Source organism: Dreissena polymorpha, chromosome 6 (assembly GCF_020536995.1).
Source record: "Dreissena polymorpha isolate Duluth1 chromosome 6, UMN_Dpol_1.0, whole genome shotgun sequence".
NCBI lineage: Eukaryota > Metazoa > Mollusca > Bivalvia > Myida > Dreissenidae > Dreissena > Dreissena polymorpha.
In genome coordinates, this window is record NC_068360.1 from 21,797,189 (window position 1) to 21,820,521 (window position 23,333).

Consider the following 23,333-nt stretch of genomic DNA (forward strand, 5'->3'; position numbering starts at 1 on the left):
TGGAAAAATTGAATATAGCAACTTGATATTTGGCATGCATGTTTATCTCATGGAGCTGCACAGTTGAGTGGTGAAGGTCTGGTCATCCTTCAAGGTCAGAGGTCAAATATATGTGGCACAAATCGCTCATTTTATGAATACTTTTGCAATTTTGAAGATAGCAACTTGATATTGGCATGCAGGTGTATCTCATGGAGCTGCACATTTTGAGTGGTGAAAGGTCAAGGTCAAGGTCATCCTTCAAGGTCAGAGGTCAAATATATGTGGCCCAAATCGCTTATTTTATGAATACTTTTGAAATATTGAAGATAGCAACTTGATATTTGGCATGCATGTGTATCTCGTGGAGCTGCACATTTGAGTGGTGGTGAAAGGCAAGGTCAAGGTCATCCTTCAAGGTCAAATATATGGGTCAAAATTTCTTTAATGTCATTTCTGCAATATTGAAGCTAGCAATTTTATATTTGAAATGCATGTGCATCATATGGAGCTGCACATTTTGAGTGGTGAAGGGTCAAGGTCAAGGTCATCCTTCAAGGTCAAACAGTCATATAGGGGGAACTTGGGTTTTACAAACTCATCTTGTTATCCTATATATTTCCTTTGTATCGGGGGCTACCGCCCCCAAACCCCCGCTTTGTCGATAGTGGGTAAACAACTGCGTACCAGTAAAGTTCAATCTAGCCGAAAGGAGGGGAATTTGCGCGCCCATTTTCACGGACATGAAGAGCAATTTTGCGGCCGCCTCGTACGTCTGCTCCACCGGCTCTCTCTGTGCATGCGGGTACATGCTCATGTTGACATCCGCGCACTTGTGTACCGGAAGCCGAAGCCGACGGGGCGCCTCTCCTGCGCTATGGTGATGGTACGGCGTTACGCTGCAAAAGCGGAGACCAGCAGGAATCTTGGTGAGAAGCGGTGACCGAAGAGCTGACCGTCAGACTATCGCCACGGGACTTTTCGAACACCACGATTGATTTATGATCCTCGCCTCTAGAGCCGGACGAGTGCTTGGAGTCGGACGGTGGGTTGAAATCGGGCATGCTCGTGTCACGTGACTGGGGGCTTGCTCCCTGAAAACCTCTGCGGTGACGGATATCGGGAACTGAGATCGTCTCAGTTTCCAATCCGCCGTCCGTCCGCTCGCTCTTCATCTCTACCGAGGAGACGCTTGTCTGGTCGCTGGAAGCGGTTCCCGCCGGATCGCCGGAGCTCCGCGGTCGCTCGTGGTCGCCGTCGGCGCTGCTAGGATAAGGCGGATCCGGGCGTTCTGAGCGTCCGCCATAATTAGGCCACAAGGGAGTCGCAAGGTTAACATTTGCGTAGCGGCCTTTGTGTGAGAAGGGTGTTCCGGTAAACTGAATGTGTAGGATGTGGCTGCAGGTGGGCGGCGGCGGGATGGTGATGGAGCGTCGGATATACGCCATTGAAGTGAAATATAGTGGGTGGTTCGTAGCCAGTACCAGGCGGCGACATCCTGTGGGTCAACGGCCGGAAAATGGCTGTGGGTATTTTGCGGTACGCCGACCCCTGTTCGAAAGGCCGCTTACGAAAGGGAATTAAGTTGCGATGTTTGCGTGAGAGTTGTGTTGGTTTGATTGCCAGTACTCCGATCTTGTCCGGTCGAGGTACTCTCCGTACGCAAACGGGGACCGTCTATCGTGTGCCGCCCGGTAGCCGTCGTATCCTTCCCGCCGGAACTGGAAGCTGCAAGGCGCCCCTCTCGTGCTTCACGGCTGTAAGATGAATGGTATTGACTGGATTATGTAACGCATAGTAATTATGTTATCCAGTGTAAGTTGGTGTATCGTCGGGATGAAATGTCGTCTGCTGAATGTCCAACTCGTATCCGCTTGATCACGATGTGCTAAGGGATGAAATGTCGTTTGTTGACCTTCTAAACCCGTATCCCCTCGCCCACGCTGCGTATCCATGGGATGAAATGTCGGCTGCTGACTCCCTATGCTCGTATCCCGTGATAACGCTCGGCGATAAGTGTGTTTTATTTCATGCGTAAATCCATCATGTAAATTTCTGTTGCCACAATTTTATCTTCGATTCCGTCAGTTTCAGTGTTTGATAAGATTTGTTCGTTAAGTGTTTCTAGCATTTCCACTTTTGTCTCCAAATTTTCAGAAGTGAGTTGATTTCTATCAGCGTTCCATTCTCTTCTTTTCTTCGATTTTTCTCCAGCAAAATAGCGATTGTGCGTTTAGTACCTCCTCTATTTGATCGTAACTTCTGTAAATTCATCGTTCTTCTAGTGTAATCGGCACGGCACCAAAATGTAAAGGCTTTGTAAGTATAAGACGTTGTGTTCAGGTTCGTTCCTGTATTTAAACTAACAAGAATAGGATATGACGTTAAAACAACGTTACTTAAAGTGGCGCGGCGTTACGTTAGATACAAGATACAAGATACAAGAATCTTTATTTAACGTCGGATGTGAATAACAATAAACATTAGCTCATGAGCTATTTCCCGACTAAACAATTGTATATATATATATATATATATAACAAGTGTATATTGAGCTGAAAGAAAGAAAGATTAAGCATATTATATAAGCATTTATACTACAAGGGCATATTTAGAGCATATAAAACACAATAATTAAGTAAAAAATGTTCATTAACAGCATTATATTTTGTAAGTTACACACAGATACGACAAAGGGAAATATACCTAAAAAACTATATTGGAGCTGTTTTTACATTGTTCATATGTTTTAAACATATGTTGTACACTTTTAAGTTTTACAAACAAAGCATTGCATATCCATATTAAAATTTAAGATATTAAAACAAGTATAGCACACAATTCATGTTCAAAGCATATACAAGCACATGCACAATAACTACATAGTACAACAAATAAATAGCACATATATACACATATATACATGTTTATAACATTTTAAAAACACACAAGAAGGGAGTATAAAAAAACAAAAACAAAACAACATATTTAATCACATGAAAAACAACTACATAGCACATATATATACACACATATACATGTTATTTTTTAATTTTTTTTTTAAACACAAGAAACTCATATACACTATATACAAGGATAATAAACAAGGGGTTAACTGACAGATAAATAAATAATATAAGCAGGACAGCAAAAACAAGCACGCAAGCAAAAAAATGTGAGAAGCGGGTTACTCACACATGGCGCATTTACATTTTGAACCTGTCCAGGTGCGGATCAGCCGTACAAAGTCTTTATATTTGTCGACTGTGCGAATATCCTCTGGGAGGCTGTTCCACACCTGTACAGCCTCAAAACGAAAGGAATTTTTGCCATACCTTGTTGTTCTTACTATGTGGTGTCTCAAGGATGTTTGAATATCTTAAATTATAGGTGGAGGATTTAACTTGAACCAAGGATTGAAGATATTCTGGGGAAAGATTGTGTATACATTTAAATGTTTCTGGCGCAATGAGGCGTAACCTGTTTAAGTGAAGAGTAGTACTGTTAACTTTTTTAGAAGTGTATCATAACTAGATTCATAGTCATTAAATACAATTCTAAGGGCTCTGAACTGTAGCTTTTCTAGTTTCTCTGTGTTGGATTACTACAAAAAAGCCATATAAGGGGACAAAAATTAAAATTTGACCGGATAAAAGATTTAAAGATTATTAACCTAGTGCTTACATTCAGGAAGTTTCTTAGTCTTTGGAGAACATTTAATTGTTTGGCTGCCTTTTTGCATACATTTGTAACCTGTGGATCAAAATGTAATTGGTAACCAAGTTCCACTCCTAAAAGTTTTACTTTTTGTTCACATTTAATTTCATTTTGACCTATAGTAAATGATTTAACTTCTCTATAAGTCTTATTACCTACACATATTGCCTGGAATTTATCGGGGTTTGCCTGCATTTGGTTAATATTGAACCAGTGTATCAGGGATTTACTTTCTGATTCAATAGTTTCCTTAAAGGTATTAAAGTTTTTGTGAATGAAGGAAAGGAAGGAATGTCGTCTGCATAGTTATACAGGGTTGACTTATCTATAAATAAAAAATATCATTGATAAAGATATTAAAGATCAACGGACCGAGTATAGAGCCTTGAGGCACTCCCTTAATGATTTCTTGCCATTTACTAGTACAATTGTTTATTTTAACCCTTTGAGACCTGTTTGATAGATAGTTTAACATTAATTTACATGCATGCTCGGTTAATCCATAGGCCTTGAGTTTAAGATCAATAAGATTGTAAGGTAAGCAAGCGAACGCTTTAGACAGGTCCATTAAAACAGCTCCTACATAATTGTTTTCATCTAGGGCTTGTTTCCAATCTTCTACTAGTTTTAATAAGTTGTTTGACATCCATAAGATGATCTGAATGCTGATAGATAAGCATGAAAAACTTTATTATTAAAATGTTCTGTGAGTTGGTTGCTAATGATTTTTTCATATATCTTTGACATTGTGGGCAGGATGCTAACTGGTCTATAGTTTGTTTTACTGAAAGGATCTTCTTTTTTGTATATTGGTGTAACCTGCGCTTGCTCAAGTTTAGCGGGAAATTGACCTTTATTTATAATGGCGTTTGCTATATTTGTAAATGGGGTTTTGAGGCTATTTTGACCTGCTATGATAATTTTAGGAGGGATTGAGTCAACACCAGTGGCCTTTTGGGGTTTAGATTTTTTATACATTCACTAATACACTTTTCCGTAACCTTATTAAATTCGAAAGTCTTGACCTTAGTTTTACTGTTTATTGTTTTAATGCTAGGGTGTTCTTCATTTACTGGGACTTTGTTTTCTATACCTATATTTTTAGCAATGTTAATGTGTTTAATGTGTTTAATTTTTCTGCTACCTGGTGTTGATCAGAAATCAGTGTATTATTTTTAATGTTTTTAAGAATAATTTGACTGTCTGATTTCTGTGTTGACTTTTGGGATAAGAAGGGTTTTAAAGTGGGCCAGAAGTCTTTGGATTTGGGTCCCCCATCACATCTTTCTTTGAAATAGACTGATATTGACTCTCGTTTTTGTCCTGGTTTTAAGATTCCTAAATTTTTTGTACTGTTACCAGTTTTCGCTTGACTTATGTTCCTGATACTTATTTTTTGCTTCCCGGATCTTGTATATAATTTTTCGGTATTGCGCGCCAAAACCGCGACAACATCAATATCAATTCAATTGAATTCTAAATGAAGATTAAATTAACTTGCTTTATAATATTATGCAGAACATTTCTGTTTAAATAGCATTCAAATAATTATCATGATATACAAAAACAAATTTTCTACCGTGTTTAACGAAAACTAATCCACGAAAGGTTAAGCATAGGTTACATTACAAACATTACATTGTTTGAGCGTAGACACAATTTAATGCTTTCTGGAAGTCATTTCGGTCTGGATTTTAGTAGATTTAATCTTCAATTATTCGTGTGTTGCCAATGTATAAATCCCATCAGGTATTTAAGTTAACAGTTGCGGGTAAACTAGAAAGTCGAACAATACGTACCATCCGTGATATTTAAATGGCGTCCACAGACTTTCTACTCGTTTGGGCTAATTTCTCTCTGTTTTTGACGATATTAAAAGGAACTACAGTTCCCTAAAAGGTACGCAAAACGGCGTAGAATAACAACTATTAGAAATTGAAAATGTATTTAATGGTGTGTATAATGCACCAAAATAGGAAATATGTATTCGCTGCTTTGTACATTTTCCGAAAAAAAAACTACAAAAAGGTTCCTTATGTCCTTCTGTTCCATTGAGTACTTTGTTTCCGGAAAATATCAGTACGTATATTATTTCGGTGAAGTTTTATCTGAAGCATTGCAATTTTGTGGATTAAGTGCATATTTGTGTTTTCGCTCTCCAGATCCATTTGTTTAGGGTTCTATTACAAATTAATTATAAAAATGACATTGTATAATATTAATTAGCCCATTCAACAATTTAAAAAGACATGGAATGCAACATCGATTGACAAACATGCAAATTCCTGATTGTCAATAGCGGGAAAAATATGGACTTCATCCACGTTCAATCGCGAAACAAGCAGAGCAGATTTCCGTTATTGTGCTTGAATGTTAATGTTTTGTCTTAATCACATTTAGTGATATTAAATTCTTACACGAGAACACCTTCGAATATGATTATGTGCAGGAATGTTAAAACTAAGGTATAATATTAAGTAGCTAAACACAAACGATCATGAACACAATAGTTGTTATAATTACATTTCGTTGTCATGTTTTTAGAGACGCATATGGACGATTGATGATGTCTGGGAGAGTGTGTCACGTATAGCAAGTCGATGCATATCTAGCGTAGATGATGACGAAACAAATGGCCAAATATCATCAGCTAAAATATGCACATCATTGAAGGTGAGAATCTTGTAATAAACACATAGCTATAGAAAACGTTGCCACAACCCGCAATATTTAATATTTATGCCCCCCTCTTAGAAGAGGGGGTATATTGTTTTTCACATGTATGTCCTTCCTTCCGTCCGTCCGTCCACCAGATGGTTTCCGGATGATAACTTAAGAACGCTTACGCCTATGATAATGAAACTTCATAGGTACATTCATCATGACTGGCAGATGACCCCTATTGATTTTCAGGTCACTAGGTCAAAGGTCAAGGTCACGGTGACTTAAAATAGTAAAACGTTTTCCGGATGATAACTCAAGAATGCTTATGCCTAGGATCATGAAACTTCATAGGTACAATGATCATGACTCGCAGATGACTTCTATTAATTTTCACGTTACTAGATCAAAGGTCAAGGTCACAGTGACTCGAAACAGTAAAATGGTTTCAGAATGATATCTCAAGAATCCTTACGCCTAGGATCATGAAACTTCATAGGTACATTGATAACGACTTGCAGATGACCCCTATTGATTTTCAGGTCACTAGGTCAAAGATTGAGGTCACAGTGACTTGAAATAGTAAAATGGTTTCCGGATGATAACTCAAGAATGCTAACGCCTAGGATCATGAAACTTTATAGGTAAATTGATCTTGACTGGCAGATGACCCCTATTGATTTTCAGGTCACTAGGTCAAAGGTCAAGGTCACAGTGACAAAAAACGTATTCACACAATGGCTGCCACTACAACTGACAGCCCATATGGGGGCATGCATGTTTTACAAACAGCCCTTGTTAAAACTATTTTTTGTGCGGATTAAGAAGATTGAAATAATAGTTGGAAACATATATAATTACTCGGTTGGGTGTTGTTTATGCATTTAACGTATTGGTAGTATTTTAAACTCACCTGAGCACGAAGAATGGTAAGTTATTGTGGTAAGTCCATGTCCGGCATTGTGCGACGTGTGTCGTTTAAATGTCGTATGTCCTGAACTTATAGCTTTGTATTGCTCGTGAGGTCACAAAAGTCATCTAAGTTTTATACATGTTGATCAAAAAAGTTATCTCAACAATTTCTTGGATTAATTTGATTCATGATAACGTGCGTCAAAAACAAGGTATGTTAGTTTAATCTTATAAAAACATTGGTACAACTATAGTAAACTCAGTTATGACTCCATCTTTATGAAACGTATTGCGACATTATCTTGACCATATTAAGGCCGAGTCTGGGTAACGTGCATCCAAAAGCACTTCTCAATGTAAAATTTAAAATGAAAAACAGGTTGCCATTCAGGAGGCCACGTGTATGAAGTAATCTTGATCATATTTATTCAGAATATTTATCATGACACTACCTAGGCCGCGTTCAACTCTGGTTCGTCGAAAAAAATGTAGCAAGGTTAAGTCTAGAAAAAAGGTTGTTAATTCTCTAGAGCTCATAGTTATGATCCAACCTTGATGCATCTTGGAAAGAATGTTCATGTAATCAATATCTATAACGGATTTGAATCTTATTAACGAGCTTTCGAAAACAAGGTCACCAATTCAAATCTTATAAAAAAAATTGAAGCCACATTCATGACACAATCTTGATTACAATTTGTTAGAATAGTTATCTTGATAATATCTAAGTCTAGTTTAAATCTACGCCCAATACCTGAGTCACCTGGTAAAATATTAACAAAAACGTGTTAAAATTATACAGGCAGCATTTTCGATTCAGTATTATCGAAACTTAGTAAGATTTTTATCTTGATAATATCTAGTCCGTTTTTGAATGTGAGTCTACTTGCTGAGTTTACTTGGGCCACACAATAAATCAATAGTTCAAGTATTGAACAATTAGGATGCCTTGAACTCATTCGAGCGCTTTAGGGCCAGTATAAACATCTTGATAAAATGTACGTGTTCCGTACGTACATTAATTATGATTTTTAGGAAAAAAATAAATAAAAAAATAATGCTATAGTCTGCGTTCATAAATTATTGTGTATGTTTTAAGCGTGTTTTCTTGTTTCCATTATATATATTCAGAAAAAAAGATTTTCATTGCAGCTGTTGTTAAAGAAAACACGAAGATTAATTGTTATCTTACTTTAATTACAGTCGATTTTAAGCAAAGAATCAATACAAAAGTGGACAGTCCTGGATGACAATAACTGCGAAATATGTATGGTTAATGGACAATTGGAAAAAGGTTAGTAATTGATTGCATTAACTATTGAGTTATCATTCAATGTCTTTGATACAAACATGAAGCGTGTTTGGTGCTAATCTGTGAATTACTGTTAAATGTATCTGCTTTTATTTTGCGTAATTTCAAGAACTGGTCATATATAATTTAAATAAATAATGTGATTAGGATGGACCTCATGGAAAGCCATATCGTTTGGCTTGTTATCGAACTTGATTTCCTTTCTATGAGACATATCCGTGATATGTGGTGAATAGTATGTTAGAAAACCTGAAACGGTATATTTTTGCATTTATTATAAGAAGGGACAAGAATGCTAACGTTCCTGTCGCGATTCGATCGGTATTAAGAGTTAACCATATTTTTACGTCAAAAAAAGTTTAATTACATTTATTCAAAAACGATTACAAAATTACGAATTACATCTCTCTTGTTCCCACTCAATAAGCTACATTCATGTCTCAAGCTTGATTTAACTTGGTCATAATGTTTGTTCTTGACAATATCTACGTTAAGTTCAAATCTATGTCAAAAAGGTCAAAATCGTTATATTGACATTTACTGATTGAATCTAGACCACGTGCGTCCAAAAACTATGTTAACAGATCAAATCTTAGAAAAAGTGTGTAGCCTATCTAAAAAGGCAACATGTATATTCAATAGTGATTTAACTTGATCAGTGTATTTATCTTTGCACTACCTAGGTTCTATTTGAATCTAGGTCACGTGCATTAAAAGGTCATCATGTCAAATTGTATGAAACCCTTGTTACCACTAAAGAGGTTAGATTCATTAATAAATCGTTATAAAACTTTACCAGATTGCTTATCTCGACAATATATGGGCCGAGTACGAATCTAAGCCACCTGCGTCCAAAAAATGGTCATCAGGTCGTATCTAAGGAAATCTGTATTATAGCTCTAGAAGCAACATATATGACACGTGACTCAATCTTGATGTTACGTTGTCAAAATGTTTATCTGGACAATATCTAGGACTACTTCGAAACTGGGTACTATTATTATTATGACCGTCTTGTTATTGTAAAAAAAAGTTTTTTTCAATTTTTGAGATCATTAACCCGGGATAGATCCCCGTTTCTATTTTCATGGATAGTTGTATTGCTAACATGTTCAAGTCTGTCTTCTTGTTCAAAGACACGATTGAGAATCATAGTGTGGTAGTATGCCCCCATTCCTAGTTAATTTGTTCCACACCAATTGTACATTGCACTCCAGGGGTAGCAACATAAACATTGTAGGAATATTTAGGGGTTTTGTCTAAATGGAGACCTTTTAAATATAAATAAATCCGGCAATAATTAACATGTTTTAATATACAAATCCATCTCAGGTAAATAATGACAAGAATCAGCTAGTTCTCATTTGAACCGGCTTTGAACAATAGTGTAAAATTTGTACACAAAGAACGATGTTATTCGTATAAAATCATTTGAAATTTTATTATTTGGTATGCTTTTGTGTTCATGTCAAACAGTGATCATTTTTGAAACAATAATATATTGCGTCGACAATATTCAAAACAATTTTCAGTTTTTAAACTGAAACGGCATAACACATATATAAGTATTGTGTTCGAGATAAGCCAAATTGAACGTTTCCCAAAGATACAAGAGTCCGTTATTTAACAGCGTATAGACGCTTGTTTGCTTGCCAATTACTTTGTATTTCAATAATGCTTCTTATTCGAATTTAAATTTAGTGTGATTAAAAACAGGTAAGTAAGAATGGAAGGAAGTAGGAAGTCACATAACATACACATGAATGTAATCATATTGTCAGTAGACGTTGTAATATTAAATTTCAGAAAATATTTCCTTTCGCCGAGTATCGGAAATAAATCATGCTGACTGCGCAACAAAAATCAAAATATGTTGTGCCTGCATGAAGAATTCGTACGTTAATCCAGTCAAGTGTCAAGAGTGCGATAACGAGATCAAATCTATCATAGGTAAATCCAAAATTCAACACACTTCTTGGCTTCAGTATACCATGTATTTGATATGATTAACGTATTTGTTATTATTCTGTAAACATTCACACGGTATCATTAAATGCATTATACTTTAATTTACGTTTCTATTTATTTGAAATTCATTACTAAACAAAACTAATTCAGGAGATGGATGGGGCGCCATCTTAATAGCTGGATTCGACGAAGACAACAATTCGTTTCGAAATGATGTGAAGATGTTTGCACATGCTATATCATCGAAAGTTCTACCATCGATGTGTGTAAGGTAATGTCCCTTTTCTTATCAATATTAAGCATTATGTTCATTAAAAATAAGAATTCTTTGTTAAAGCGGGTATATACGATTTTTTATATGTGTATATTTGTCATATATTGATAAAATATGTTACAATTACAGAAAATAGACAAGAAAAATTATACATTAAAGCCGAATTTCATAAAATGCAGCAAAGACAAATTAGCGGCCCGAGCCGATTGTGACGAACATATTTTCCTACAATAACCGAAGCATTCGTCTTTGTATTAGGATTGGAGTTAGTGTTCGTGTGTCGTATGAATAGATATCGTTGCAGAAATTCAAATAAACCGTTAAACTAAGTTTAGATTCACATCGTACATGTATGATATACATGCTGGCGAATTCGGCTGTACAGCCGTTTTCAATTTCAGAATTAAATATCTGGCTTATTTCGCATTTTTCGACACATGTTCTTCTTAACTTTTATTTTAATTTATATTGAAATATATATATATAATTATTTTTTTACACATTTGATATAAATTCATAAATATTTGACAAAATCGTATATACCCGCTTTAATAATTTGATCTAAATGAAACATATGTCATTATTAACATATTCGAAAAGCAATGGGACTCCGTGTTATTTAAAATTAATGTGAAGCCACAAATACCCTACCTTAACGTGTTTCAAATAAAAAGTAATGATTACAAGTATAAATGCTGTCTGAAAAGATTCGCATAAATAATTTGATAAAATGATTTTCAATCCATAAAATTATTTAATAAATAAATATATAAATATATTTATATAAATAAATAAATAAATAAATTTATATATATGTATACTCATTTTTGTAAACTAGACAGGCATGGTATTTGAGGAGTGTTTGTCTTTTCTATTTTCCTGTATTGAAGACTATCTAAACACTTAAGACTTTAAAGTAAGCAGTAAAAGCAATTTCAACTATTTCATGTATTGCAAATATTTGAAGAAATATAAACGGTGTATGACATCAAAGCCTTTTTAGGAACAATAGAAGCTCATTATTTAATATGCCTTCATTTGAAAAAAGCGGCATATAACAGTTGCACTGTCTATGCATCTGTGTATCTTTGCGTCAGTGTGGCCGTCCTGATCTCCATGTCCTTCAGGAAAGTATTGTCTCAGCAATAATTTTGCAATAATTTAAGATTATTTGCAGTAAATGTAAACCACCATAAGACAATGTATCACGTTTAACACCCGTCTTTTCGCCTCATCTGTCAAGGTCACTACGGGTCAATACATAAGAGCCAATTCATAAAAATGTTAAACCGTTATATCTTCACTTTCTACCTTTCCCATCCAACTTTTATTGGAGCATGCATAATTGTTACTGTGAAATATATCAGTTAAATGCACGTATATCATGTTATATGTCTAGCACTGTGATCACAATTGATTCGGCAACGCAAATAACAGAACCTGTGTCAGTCCGGATTAATGATGCATTTAAGACGATTATGGGACAGAACGTTCACACGTTGGTGTTTCTCTACTCAGGACACCACGGCAAAGACGGATTTAAAGTTGGCATGAATGAATATGTCAGCATGCAACACATTAACAGAAAAATACAAGAATGTACAAGTGTTGAAAAAGTCATAGCTTTCGTGGACTGTTGCCAGCCAGAAATAATCAAAGTAAAAGAAGAACAACGTCTCATTCAATTCAACGCAACTGCAAGTACGGATACGGCAGAATCTTTACGAAACGAAGGAAGTCCTTTTACGAAGTTGTTGTTACAGGCTTTCACGATGAAAGCTTCAGGTGGCAAATGTGCTTTGCCGCATTGTGAATGTCGCATAGATGGACCCTTTGTAACAATTGATTCATTATCGCATTACATTGAGATACACAGACAAAGCGGACTTCTGCATGGCATGGAACCTGAAAAGAGCTTGATCAAAATTAATTGGGAAAATGAATGCCTTGCCTACAATAACTCATACAAAGTGGAATTTCGTTTTGACATTGTACTTCCATCACCGTTTACGTCAGAACACACATACACATACAAGGTTTTGGCAACAACTGTGAACGACTATGATTTCCTGATACAAAAGATTCTATTTCCGAGATTTGCTGGTAGGAGAAGATATACTGTTTACTAAATTTAAAGTTTAATAATAAAGAAAAATTAACACTTATGCATTTCTGTTGTATGATTTCTTGCTGAATCAAAATGTAATTACCAGTCCGATTGTTAATACAATAGTCTGTTTTCAGTTAAAATAGCTAAAGCCATTTGTTAATGCAGTTGTTTTATTTTTTAAATCTGAAGGTGTTGCATAAAATAGTATTTATACTATTTATTTCAAATCAAATTTTAATGAAAAGCTCAGTTAAATGTTGTTAACTGCATTGCAATTTTACAATACGGTGCTTAAGTAAATCCTGTTAAAGAACATTTGAGAAGTCTGGGCCAGAGATTTAAAATTTGTAATTTAAAACGAAACGAACGGACAATAAATGTTGCTTCTGTTCTTTATCAACAAGTGTTTAATTTTTCTTTTAATGATTATATATTGAGTAATGCAATTGTGCTTGCTTGAATAGATAACCGCTGAACATATAGAGTAATTGACGATATTGTTATGTGATTTTGATTTATGCAAGCGTATATTATCTGGGCGAAATGAATTTCGTCGCTGTTCTTTGAAAACCGCGTAAGTTAAATTTGGCGCAAATTGTTATTTGTTTTTATAAGAACGGCTGGTTCACGGGTCATTTTCTGTGAAAATACTGGATTTCATATCCAATTGGAAGGCATAGTTATGAGCACGTGAGAAAATCCTGAACACTCATTGGTGCACTAATTGTTTCAGCAAAAACTGCGTAAGTCATTTTTTCCAACTTTTCAAAAAACTTTGTAAAAATTATTTTTGAAGTTTTAAAATATATTAATTTAGATAGTCTAAGTCAAAATGGGCATACTTTTTATTTATGAAAATATAAAAGTCTGTAGTTGTCATTTTAATTCTAAAAATGGACATACGCAGTTTTCTCTTTAATATTTGTTCCTTTTTTAGACTATCTAAATTATTATATTTTAAAAATGTTTTTTGCCTATTAAAAAGTTGTAAAAATGTACTTACGCGGTTTTTGAAGAACAGCGACGATTTTCCGTTTTAAAATTAATGTTAATATAAGTTTAATTACAAAACCTCACATTTGCGTTCAAGAACCGTGAATGATCTATTCCTGTGTAACCATTGATTTAATATTTTTTAAAGCATAAAAGTTGAATTATGTACAATAACAATTATGAAGTTTCAATATAATTAGCAAATACACTTGTATTTATATTCGTTACAGATGTATCAAATAGTTAATTTATCAGCCAGTGTTATTGTACCCTAGAAAATCAATTGAAGTTACCTGTACTGTCTAATATTTCCATAATTAAAGTTATTTTAGTTTCTCTTTAGATTCGATGTTAATTTTTTTAAACACTGCCTTTGTTTAAGGAACAAACGTATATACATTGTGAATTCAAAAATACCACTTCTAATATCTGTGTGATCAAGCGTGTACAAAACTTTACAATTTGCATTAAAATGTTCACGCTTATAGTTATGTTTTCATAAAAGTTTAATTTCAAACATTGCAGACTTATTGGGAGAACAACTTAATGTGCATCAACAGTCAATGTCACATGCAAACAAGATTGCTGATTGCTTGTGCATTGTTTATGATACGGGTGCCAAATGTTGTGAAGAAGTAGACAACATAGAAAAACTTGTGCTTGCTTGGAACTCGAAGCGTTTGTTGTGCTGCAAGCTACGATTCTCACTGACAGGCAATTGTCATAAACCGTCCGGTTTTTTCTTGAAAAATGGTAAATCTGTCAAGGATTACATGCATGAAAAGGTAATATATATATAGGATCTGGCACGAGTTGTCATATCATATTTTATTAAACGATTTCAGGAATTTTGTTAGTAAGCGAGCCTTTAGTAAGCGAGCTTACTAACGAATTTCCTGGACGAGTTTAATAAAATATGGTATGATATGACAACGAGTGTCAGATATTTTTATCATATGCTTTTATATGAGCAAATTAAATAAATATATATGCAACATAATGATAAATCCCGAATGTTGTTTACATTTCGTGACATCATTTGACGTTGCAACGTCATTTCAGCAAAATAACAAAATGCGATTAGTCAATAAACGAAAACTAAGCCAATGGAAACGCTTTAAAATGTTGTATTACACATGTGTAATATAAAAAAATATGTAATGGTTGTATTACATGGGAAACGGGGTATATCATGTGATAATATGATATATTAAATTAGGTTAAAGACCATGAATGCTTGATTATTATTGTCAATTACAAACAAAATGTTTGCGTGTTTTCCAGAAAGAATTTGAGTTGACTGAAATGGAGAGTTTCATAAAGGATTTACAAGATAAAAGGAATAAGTGCGACACTGACACAGAACAAGCGTTAACCGTTTTCATTTCAAACATGTCTTTATTTATTCATGGCTGCACATGGAACAAGGTATATCAATAAGTGTTACCATATTGCTGTATGCACTTATTTCTTCCATTAACCATGTCCATTTCTATGAGCCGGTTTGCTTAAAAACGTGACATTCAGAGATGTGTGAAGAAACAAATATGTAAACAGCTGTGTAAATTTAAAAAATAATTTCAATGAAATGATTTCGGTGTTCTACTCAATAAGAATAAATGAGGTGGCATTTAAACGTATATGCCCAAACACAAGTCAGTTAATGTGGTCATATTAAAACCATATTTTCCAGACTAAGTTTACTAATGTTCTTAAGCTGAAATCATTCCCATCCAATGAGAAACAATTTCAACCAGTTGAGAACATTGAAAAGAGCAATAACAAAATTAAAAATGTCAAGTCGCCCATAAAACATCTTAATAGAATAGTTCTTAGGAATAGTGATTAGTGAGGGATCAACGAACTTTGAACATGTTGAAAATGTTCTTTGCAAAAACCATTTCTTGTATTATGTCTAAAGTACATTTGAATATGGTGGAGGTGAAATACTTCGTATTACATGTTAAACATTTTCACGTAATTAACTTTCAGCTCCTTAGAATTCTGTATTGTCAGAAACCATAACTGAGTGAAAGTCAATATAAAACCGAAATTATATTAATATATATGTTATGGTACGGCAATTGTACCGCATAAGTGACACTAGAACGGTAGTTATTTGCAGAGTGAGATATTGCATTTGTATGATACTATTGTGTTTCTTTCAGCCGAAGCATCAAAGAATACAGATTCGGTTCATTGATCTCTTTGATGAATGTACAAGCTGCGTGGTTCAACTTTTGCTTGTCAATCCAGGTAAATTTTACATGAATTTTGCATTGTTTTAAAGCTGCCCGCCACATATAACGAACATTACACATAGCGAAAATACCAATTAAATCCAGTTTGTATTTAAAAGTATTGCTTAAAACAACATTGTCATGCATTTTTATGCATTGTCTAAACACTTCAAGGATTTGTTTGAACGCATTATTTTACAGAGGTTTGGAACTCTTTGATTGTTTCTAAAATACCTCGCGGTCGTAATTTACCGATCAATTACACTTTAGGAGGCACCAAGCTTACATGCGATACGTTCATAATTACAAGTTTTTTAACTAGCGTCTCGGATAAAGTTTTCGACTCCCACGCAGAAATGTCTGTTCAATTCCAAAATTCAGCCAAATTTATTTTCAATATTTTTTATTTTAAATACATTTCAAATTATAAAGAGCTCCATAAATTAACGCAAATCAACAAAATTGTTTAAATACCACTACCCTTATGTTTAGTATCCTTTAGCAATCCAATGTGGCACAAGCCACCTACCCAATGTATCTCATAATATACAGGAACGTCTTAGTCTATTATGAAAATGGCTGTTTATAAAAGTCGTTAAGTTTTATTTTATTTGTATTATTATTACTATATATATTACTGTGGTAGTGGACATGAATGGAATGGACAAATGCTCGGAGCATGGTAAAGGATTCGAGTTTTACTGTGAAGATCATTTCAAGCTCTGCTGTACTACCTGTAGAATAGCACACGAGAAGTGTGACAAATTGGATGACATAGCCAGCATTTCAAGGCAAAAAAGAGCACAGCTGCACGGATTGAAACAATCCTTGTTAAAATTGAAATCCGATGCTGACGCTATTGTTGCCGAATGTAAGCACCCAGAAGAAGAGTTGAATGCATCAGTTGAAGACGTATCCAAAGATGTCAACGAAATGACAGATCGAATGATAAAACTCTTTGACGATGCGAAACAAGAATTGCTTACCGAAGCAAAGGTTTTAAAGAGTGAGGAAGTGAAGAGACTTAGTATATTGCAATCTGTCTCTACAAAAATTATGGAAGAAATAAATCAACTGTTTCCAATGTGGTCTTCTATTGCAGACCTAGGTACACCTCAGCAAATGTTTATATTATCTAAACAGGTTGAGGAGAAAAATAAAAATATCGAATCTATAAAAGAACAACGAATTACGCAAGTTTCATCAAAAGTGGCATTGTCGTATACGAGAAAGCTGTCGTCGATTCTTGAAATGGGAAAACAATTCATGAAAGTGAATTTGGAACGAAAAGGTATTTATTTTAAAATTAATACTTTGTATACGTTATTATAACCATGTAAAATTAGATAATAAAATTCTGGTTTTTGTAAAGCATAGCAATATGAAGTTACAATCTAAACATATTAACCTTCATTTATAAAGATAGTTCTTTCGATTTATTTTTATATAGGAACTAGTTTGATGTTGCATAATCCCTCCATCGAGTATTACAATATATTGTGTATATATTTAATACATTTTTTCGCAGCTGACCTACAGATATGAAAGTAAACACGTTAGACCATTAAGCTCAACATGCATCGACTCTTAACAAACTGTACTTGTATTATTCCCATGTCTCATCCGGAAATAAGTCAAACCCGTTTAAACAGGACACGGAAAGTAATGTTAATGAACCATCTGCACGTATATTGTATAATTCCGTGTACTTTTGTGTGTGGATGAACGCATGTTGCTATGTATCTGAATCTGACTAGCAATATATGTATGCCGTTAGTAAATCAGTATGATCTGACTATTTTGCAACTTTTACTTATTATGGTCATACGGCGGCGTCGGTGAACAATTGAAATCGCGTGGAACGGTGCGTATCTACCCCCAATCACATCAGTGTGTTGAATCTGTTATAATACTACTACGAACTTCTTAAAAAATATCGATTCTATAAAAATGGTTTTATTGTTTAGAGAAAGCAACATGAACCTTAAAAACTACCTCACAAATACACGTTTCGAGCTGTACTCGCATTCTCTCGGAATGTATATAATAACTCTTGAATTTGACATATTTATATAAAAAAGTATTTTCTTGCAAATGGATGCATTATTTAATAAACACAAAGCTTATCAAACCAAACGTCGTCTTGGATGAGGCATCGGTGCCCTCGCCGAGAATATGTCGTCTTTTACGGCGTGCTGAATGCACAAGCTATATTGTAACTTAAGCAACACTGTCCATGGATATTCGTGAAATACATTAACGAATTAAGGTTCATGTAAAGTCCCAAAATGACCCCATATAGATGAAATTTTAAAATATAAAAATGATCAGTTATACCCAAAATAAGTTAAAGAAATTTACATATGGTTGCAATAATCACATTTTTATTCCATATATGTACACAATTAAAAAAAAACACTCACAAATGGTAGTAATAATGTAATTATTATCAAAAATATTGCAAGGTATGGCAAATTCTCAATTTCATTAAAAAAAACACAAATGCACCAAATAAAGACACCAACAGTATATGCAAGTTATATGTAAGGTACTCCCAGCATTGAATTGCGTCAATACAGCCCCACAAAGACACTATGCTTATTTCAAAATGAACATGTCAATGCCATGAGTCGCTATTTATAGATTTTGGAAAAATACTAACTTTCTGCGCGCATAGCATGCGATCAATAAGAGTTATGATCTTATAAAATAAAATTAATGAAAATATATCATTTTCATAATATCTCCATAACAATGACACTTACTTGAAACGCACTATTTGAAAAGAATCTTGATATAATTGACTCTCCTCCCGATTTAATTTCATCGGTCGTCCATCTTGGTCAGAAATGTGTATTGATTCGTATTTGCGAATTTGTTAAATATTGCTTATATTAAATATTTACTTTATAACATAACTTGAAATTACCTCATAAACAAATTATACAAATTTTAGAACAAACGGATCGTGAGTAATTTATCAATGATCGATTTTGAAACGAAATATTTTTCGAATATACTTCCGGCAAATAATGGCTTCCTGAACAAGTAAACATGACAACACAATAACAAATGCACTTTTTCATCGATGACAAGGTTTTTATAGAAATGTAAGTGTTCAGTTGGTTTAATATGTGCGTGTGCCTAACATTTGTATAATTCATTTTTCCGATCCCACAAATATTATGCCTAGATCGTTAATTGAAATATTGTTATGTCGACTTCCTTGAAACCGGATGTTTTATGCCCCACATGTTTAACTAACGTGTATGGAGTTCGAGATGTGACATAAACATGTTATAATTTGTTTTAAGGTAGCCAATTAGTCGTCTTTCCGAGTCCTATATATTTCAAATGAACAATCAAAGTGTTTTCCCTTTTGGTAATATAATTTATTTTTTGTAATTGTGTCATTTTGTGACTATAATGAGTACTGTATTGCGAATAAATAAGTAATTTTGAAAATGAAGGTTCACTGGTAAGTCCACCATACTTAAAGTAGTTCCCAATTATTGTGTTAACTTTTGACATTTTTTTATGTTTTTATTTTCCTTATTTTAGGATTGTTGGTGTGTGTTGTGTGGACTTTTCATTTGTAGTACCTAACATTAAGTGTATACAATATTTTGACCAAAGGAATTTGTTCAATTTAACTCCGTTTGTTATTTTGATAATTTCATGCATGCGCTGTATATTTCTTCAAAAGCAACATTTTGCATCATATTTTTTTTTATTAGCATTTTCTTATATGTTCTACAAGTGTTTACGAGGCTATTGACTTATAAATTGAATTTATTGCCATAATATTTATTGAAGTATTTCTATGTGAAGAATACGCCTTTTTACACTTTACATGAACCTTAATATACAAAAGTGAATAGTCAAACGACTTTGTGATCACATGCAAATTACTTATAAAGTATAAATTCGATAGACTCAGGTATTCATTTCATCAAGCGTAAAGTGTTATTTTGTTACGAATTGATCCAGTTCATAAAGCATCGATAGTTATCTTAATGTATATATATATATATATATATATATATATATATATATATATATGTCAAGAATCCCGTTTCCGTTGGTCGATAGCTCGCAAAATAACCTTCTATACATTCAACACTTACCTGATAGTCTTGATGCAAACGCTAAATTATTGGATTTTCGAACCTGTCGCATTTAAGCCGATTAGTCTTCTAAGTATGAAAAATAACTACATCTTGCATATTATTATTGAATGGCATGATTAAATGCTGTTACCATACATCATCACGACACCAGTTGATTTACATGCATTACTATTCAATCGAAATGTCAGCTACATCCTTGCAAACCCACATTCACTATTCATAAAAATAGTGTGTTTAGCTCATGAAATTAAAGCGCGTCGTACGTTGACTTACCCCCACGTGAAACTAATATAATTGAAAGAGAAATAGTGAGTCCATATTGTACTTTGTATTCAGGAAATCCCAGTTTCATCAGTTCACTATCCCAGTCGAGGCCAGTCACCCTGGAGCTGATCGTGTCATTGAATCTAACAAAGTCTGAAGATAATAAACACGAACCTTTGATCTCTGGACTAGACTTCCTGTCGGACGGAAGACTGGTAGCTGTGGATAACAAAAACATGAAATGTATGATACTGAACGAAGGGCTGAGGAGACTCGGAACACCATACACGTTTGAGTCACCCCCCTTAGACGTAGCAGTTGTGTCTAATATTGAAATAGTAGTGACATGTTTTGAATGTTTACTCTTTCTATCAGTGAGTTCAGACAATGTCATCAGTCTGACTAGGCAAATTAAAACATCGTCGAGTTTCTGGTCTATATGCCTCAAGACGCCAACACAAATGGTCGTGAGTACGAGCGATGATATCCGTAATGTTAGAATGATATCTGTGGACGGAGTTGAGACTGACTTTCAGCACGTTGAGTTTCCAAAGAAGACGTATACATTAGGTGAGATTTTTAGTACGTATGTTCAGTCCAAGAACACGTTAGTGCTGACTGACACGCTCGCTCACACAGTGTACGTGTTCGACACCGTGAAGGGCACGTCTAGAGCAGTAACTAATGGGAACATACAGCAACCACGTGGTGCCTGTGTCGGACCAGGTGATACGGTCATGGTGTGCAGTGAAAAGATGCACGTTGTGCACCTGACTGTAGACGGTGACTTCCTGTGTACATACCCCGTGGATATGAAGTTCCCATACAGAATATGTGTGTCTAGGGATGGGACTAGGCTGGCGGTGTCCAACTGCACAGTTGATAACAGAAAACTTCAGCTATATAAAATACTACCCACACTCAATAACTAGAATGTGATCACAGATCAGCTGCTATCTATGTGGTCATTGAACTTCATCATTGATCAGCAGTTGACGGTTTGTTGAAGTATGTGTTTGATCAAAGGACGGTTACAAATACATTGATGTAAATGATTTTAATAAGTTTGTACTAATAATAGTAATAGTGACAGTATTATTCATAATAGTGTCGTTAACAAAAGGAATGTACACATATAATTATTTTGAAGAATTACGTGTCATTTACACAATATAATATTTAAATACAATGTACAAATGCACACATTGTGCGGAATTGCTGATTTCAATTTAGCTGTTTGCTCGCGCATTGTTTTAACATTTCAACAATTTGACCATCATCGGCTAGACGTCAGGCAAAATTACGGTATAATAATAAATGATTGTATAGCTAATGCTTAACTTTTATTTTTAGTTACCAAAGGTATATCTTTATCGTAACTTCAACTGAATTTGGATATTTTACTAACTTGAGTACAAAAATTTGAATAACCCAAAAATGTATCCACTTTATTTATTTAAATGAAAAACATACTATGAAGTCATGGATATAACTCAAATGTTTGATTGAATCGTTTCTTTTTGCCCCTTAACGTAGTTCACAATATGTTACTGTATGTACGCTTATGTTCTATTAACACAAATATTTATGTGCACGTCTACTTTGCATTCTTTCAAATACGTCATACTATTTTTGCTTCTTTGCTTTATACGTAGTGGACACGAACGGTTTTGACACTAAACGGGATACTAGGTATGTGAATTGCAAACAAAATTTCAATAACTTATATACGTATTGACCAAGCTTCAATAATTCATTTAAATAATTTTAACCTTTAAAAACAGAGCTTGTTTGGATCAACGCATCATTACTCACGATCATAGCGAAAACCATTTTTATTAGATATCAACTATTCATTGTATTTATATTGTTAAATTTAATGAATCCCTTACTTTTTAAAGTATTACTCAACTCACTTTGCATTTTATGTGCTATTGTTTGGGTGTCCAATATGAAAACTTATTTATATTCCATGCACTACTTCAAAAAATAGGGAATTCATTTGAAATGTCTGATAAATGTTATACATTATTGCCTTACTTATTACAGTATCGTCTTTACATGACATTTGCATAATGTTTTATCTTATGGGATTACTCTTATATATCAAAATCGGAACTGCATAACATTGTTAGCCCGTTTTATATTACATTTTTGTCTTCCTTGTTAAATGAGTTCATTTCCAAGCACAACAAATGCATGTGAGTGATCTAATTAGAAAATTCTGAAATATTAATTTTGAGAATCGTCTAAATCAATGCTATAATTAAAGGGATCTTTTCACGCTTTGGTAAATTGACAAAATTGAAAAAAGTTGTTTCAGATTCGTAATTTTTCGTTTTAGTTATGATATTTGTGAGGAAACAGTAATACTGAACATTAACCATGCTCTAATATAGCCATTATATGCATCTTTTGACGATTTTAAAACCTAAAAATTATAAAGCGTTGCAACGCGAAACGATTCAATAATTTGGAGAGTTCTGTTTTTGTCGTTAAATTTTGTGAAACTACGAAGATTGCTTATATAAGGTATAAAATACGTCAAGAATGTGTACTCGGCGGAATAGCTCAGTAGGCTAAAGCGTTTTTACTTCAGGATCCTGGCAGGACTCCAGAAGTCACTGGTTCGAAACCTGCTCCGGTCAATGCTCTTTTCCTTTTTTTATTTTTTTTATTTATTTTTTACTGGAGCTTTTACGATCCAATGTACTTTTATCAATATAAAGCATTTAATGTATAAGTTAGAAAAAGCCAAAATCTGTGAAAAGGC

General features: G+C 34.1%; 1 protein-coding gene across 4 annotated transcripts; it reads left to right on the plus strand.

Annotated features, from left to right (window-relative positions):
- The first annotated feature begins 6,176 nt into the window (after window positions 1-6,176).
- Window positions 6,177-22,316, plus strand: LOC127833523 (uncharacterized). 4 transcript variants are annotated; one of them, XM_052358820.1, is made up of 10 exons: window positions 6,179-6,369; window positions 8,473-8,563; window positions 10,388-10,531; window positions 10,700-10,820; window positions 12,223-12,926; window positions 14,452-14,711; window positions 15,211-15,354; window positions 16,101-16,182; window positions 16,813-17,457; window positions 20,633-22,316. In XM_052358820.1, the coding sequence occupies exons 2-10, from the start codon at window positions 8,539-8,541 to the stop codon at window positions 21,490-21,492; spliced, it is 2,985 nt and encodes a 994-aa protein (XP_052214780.1). In that variant the 5' UTR covers window positions 6,179-6,369; window positions 8,473-8,538; the 3' UTR covers window positions 21,493-22,316. The 4 variants fall into 4 exon arrangements, with proteins under 4 accessions (XP_052214781.1, XP_052214780.1, XP_052214779.1 ...); XM_052358819.1 differs by having other exon boundaries at window positions 6,184-6,369; window positions 16,095-16,182; XM_052358821.1 differs by lacking the exon at window positions 15,211-15,354 and having other exon boundaries at window positions 6,177-6,369; window positions 16,095-16,182.
- Window positions 22,317-23,333: the final 1,017 nt, after the last annotated feature.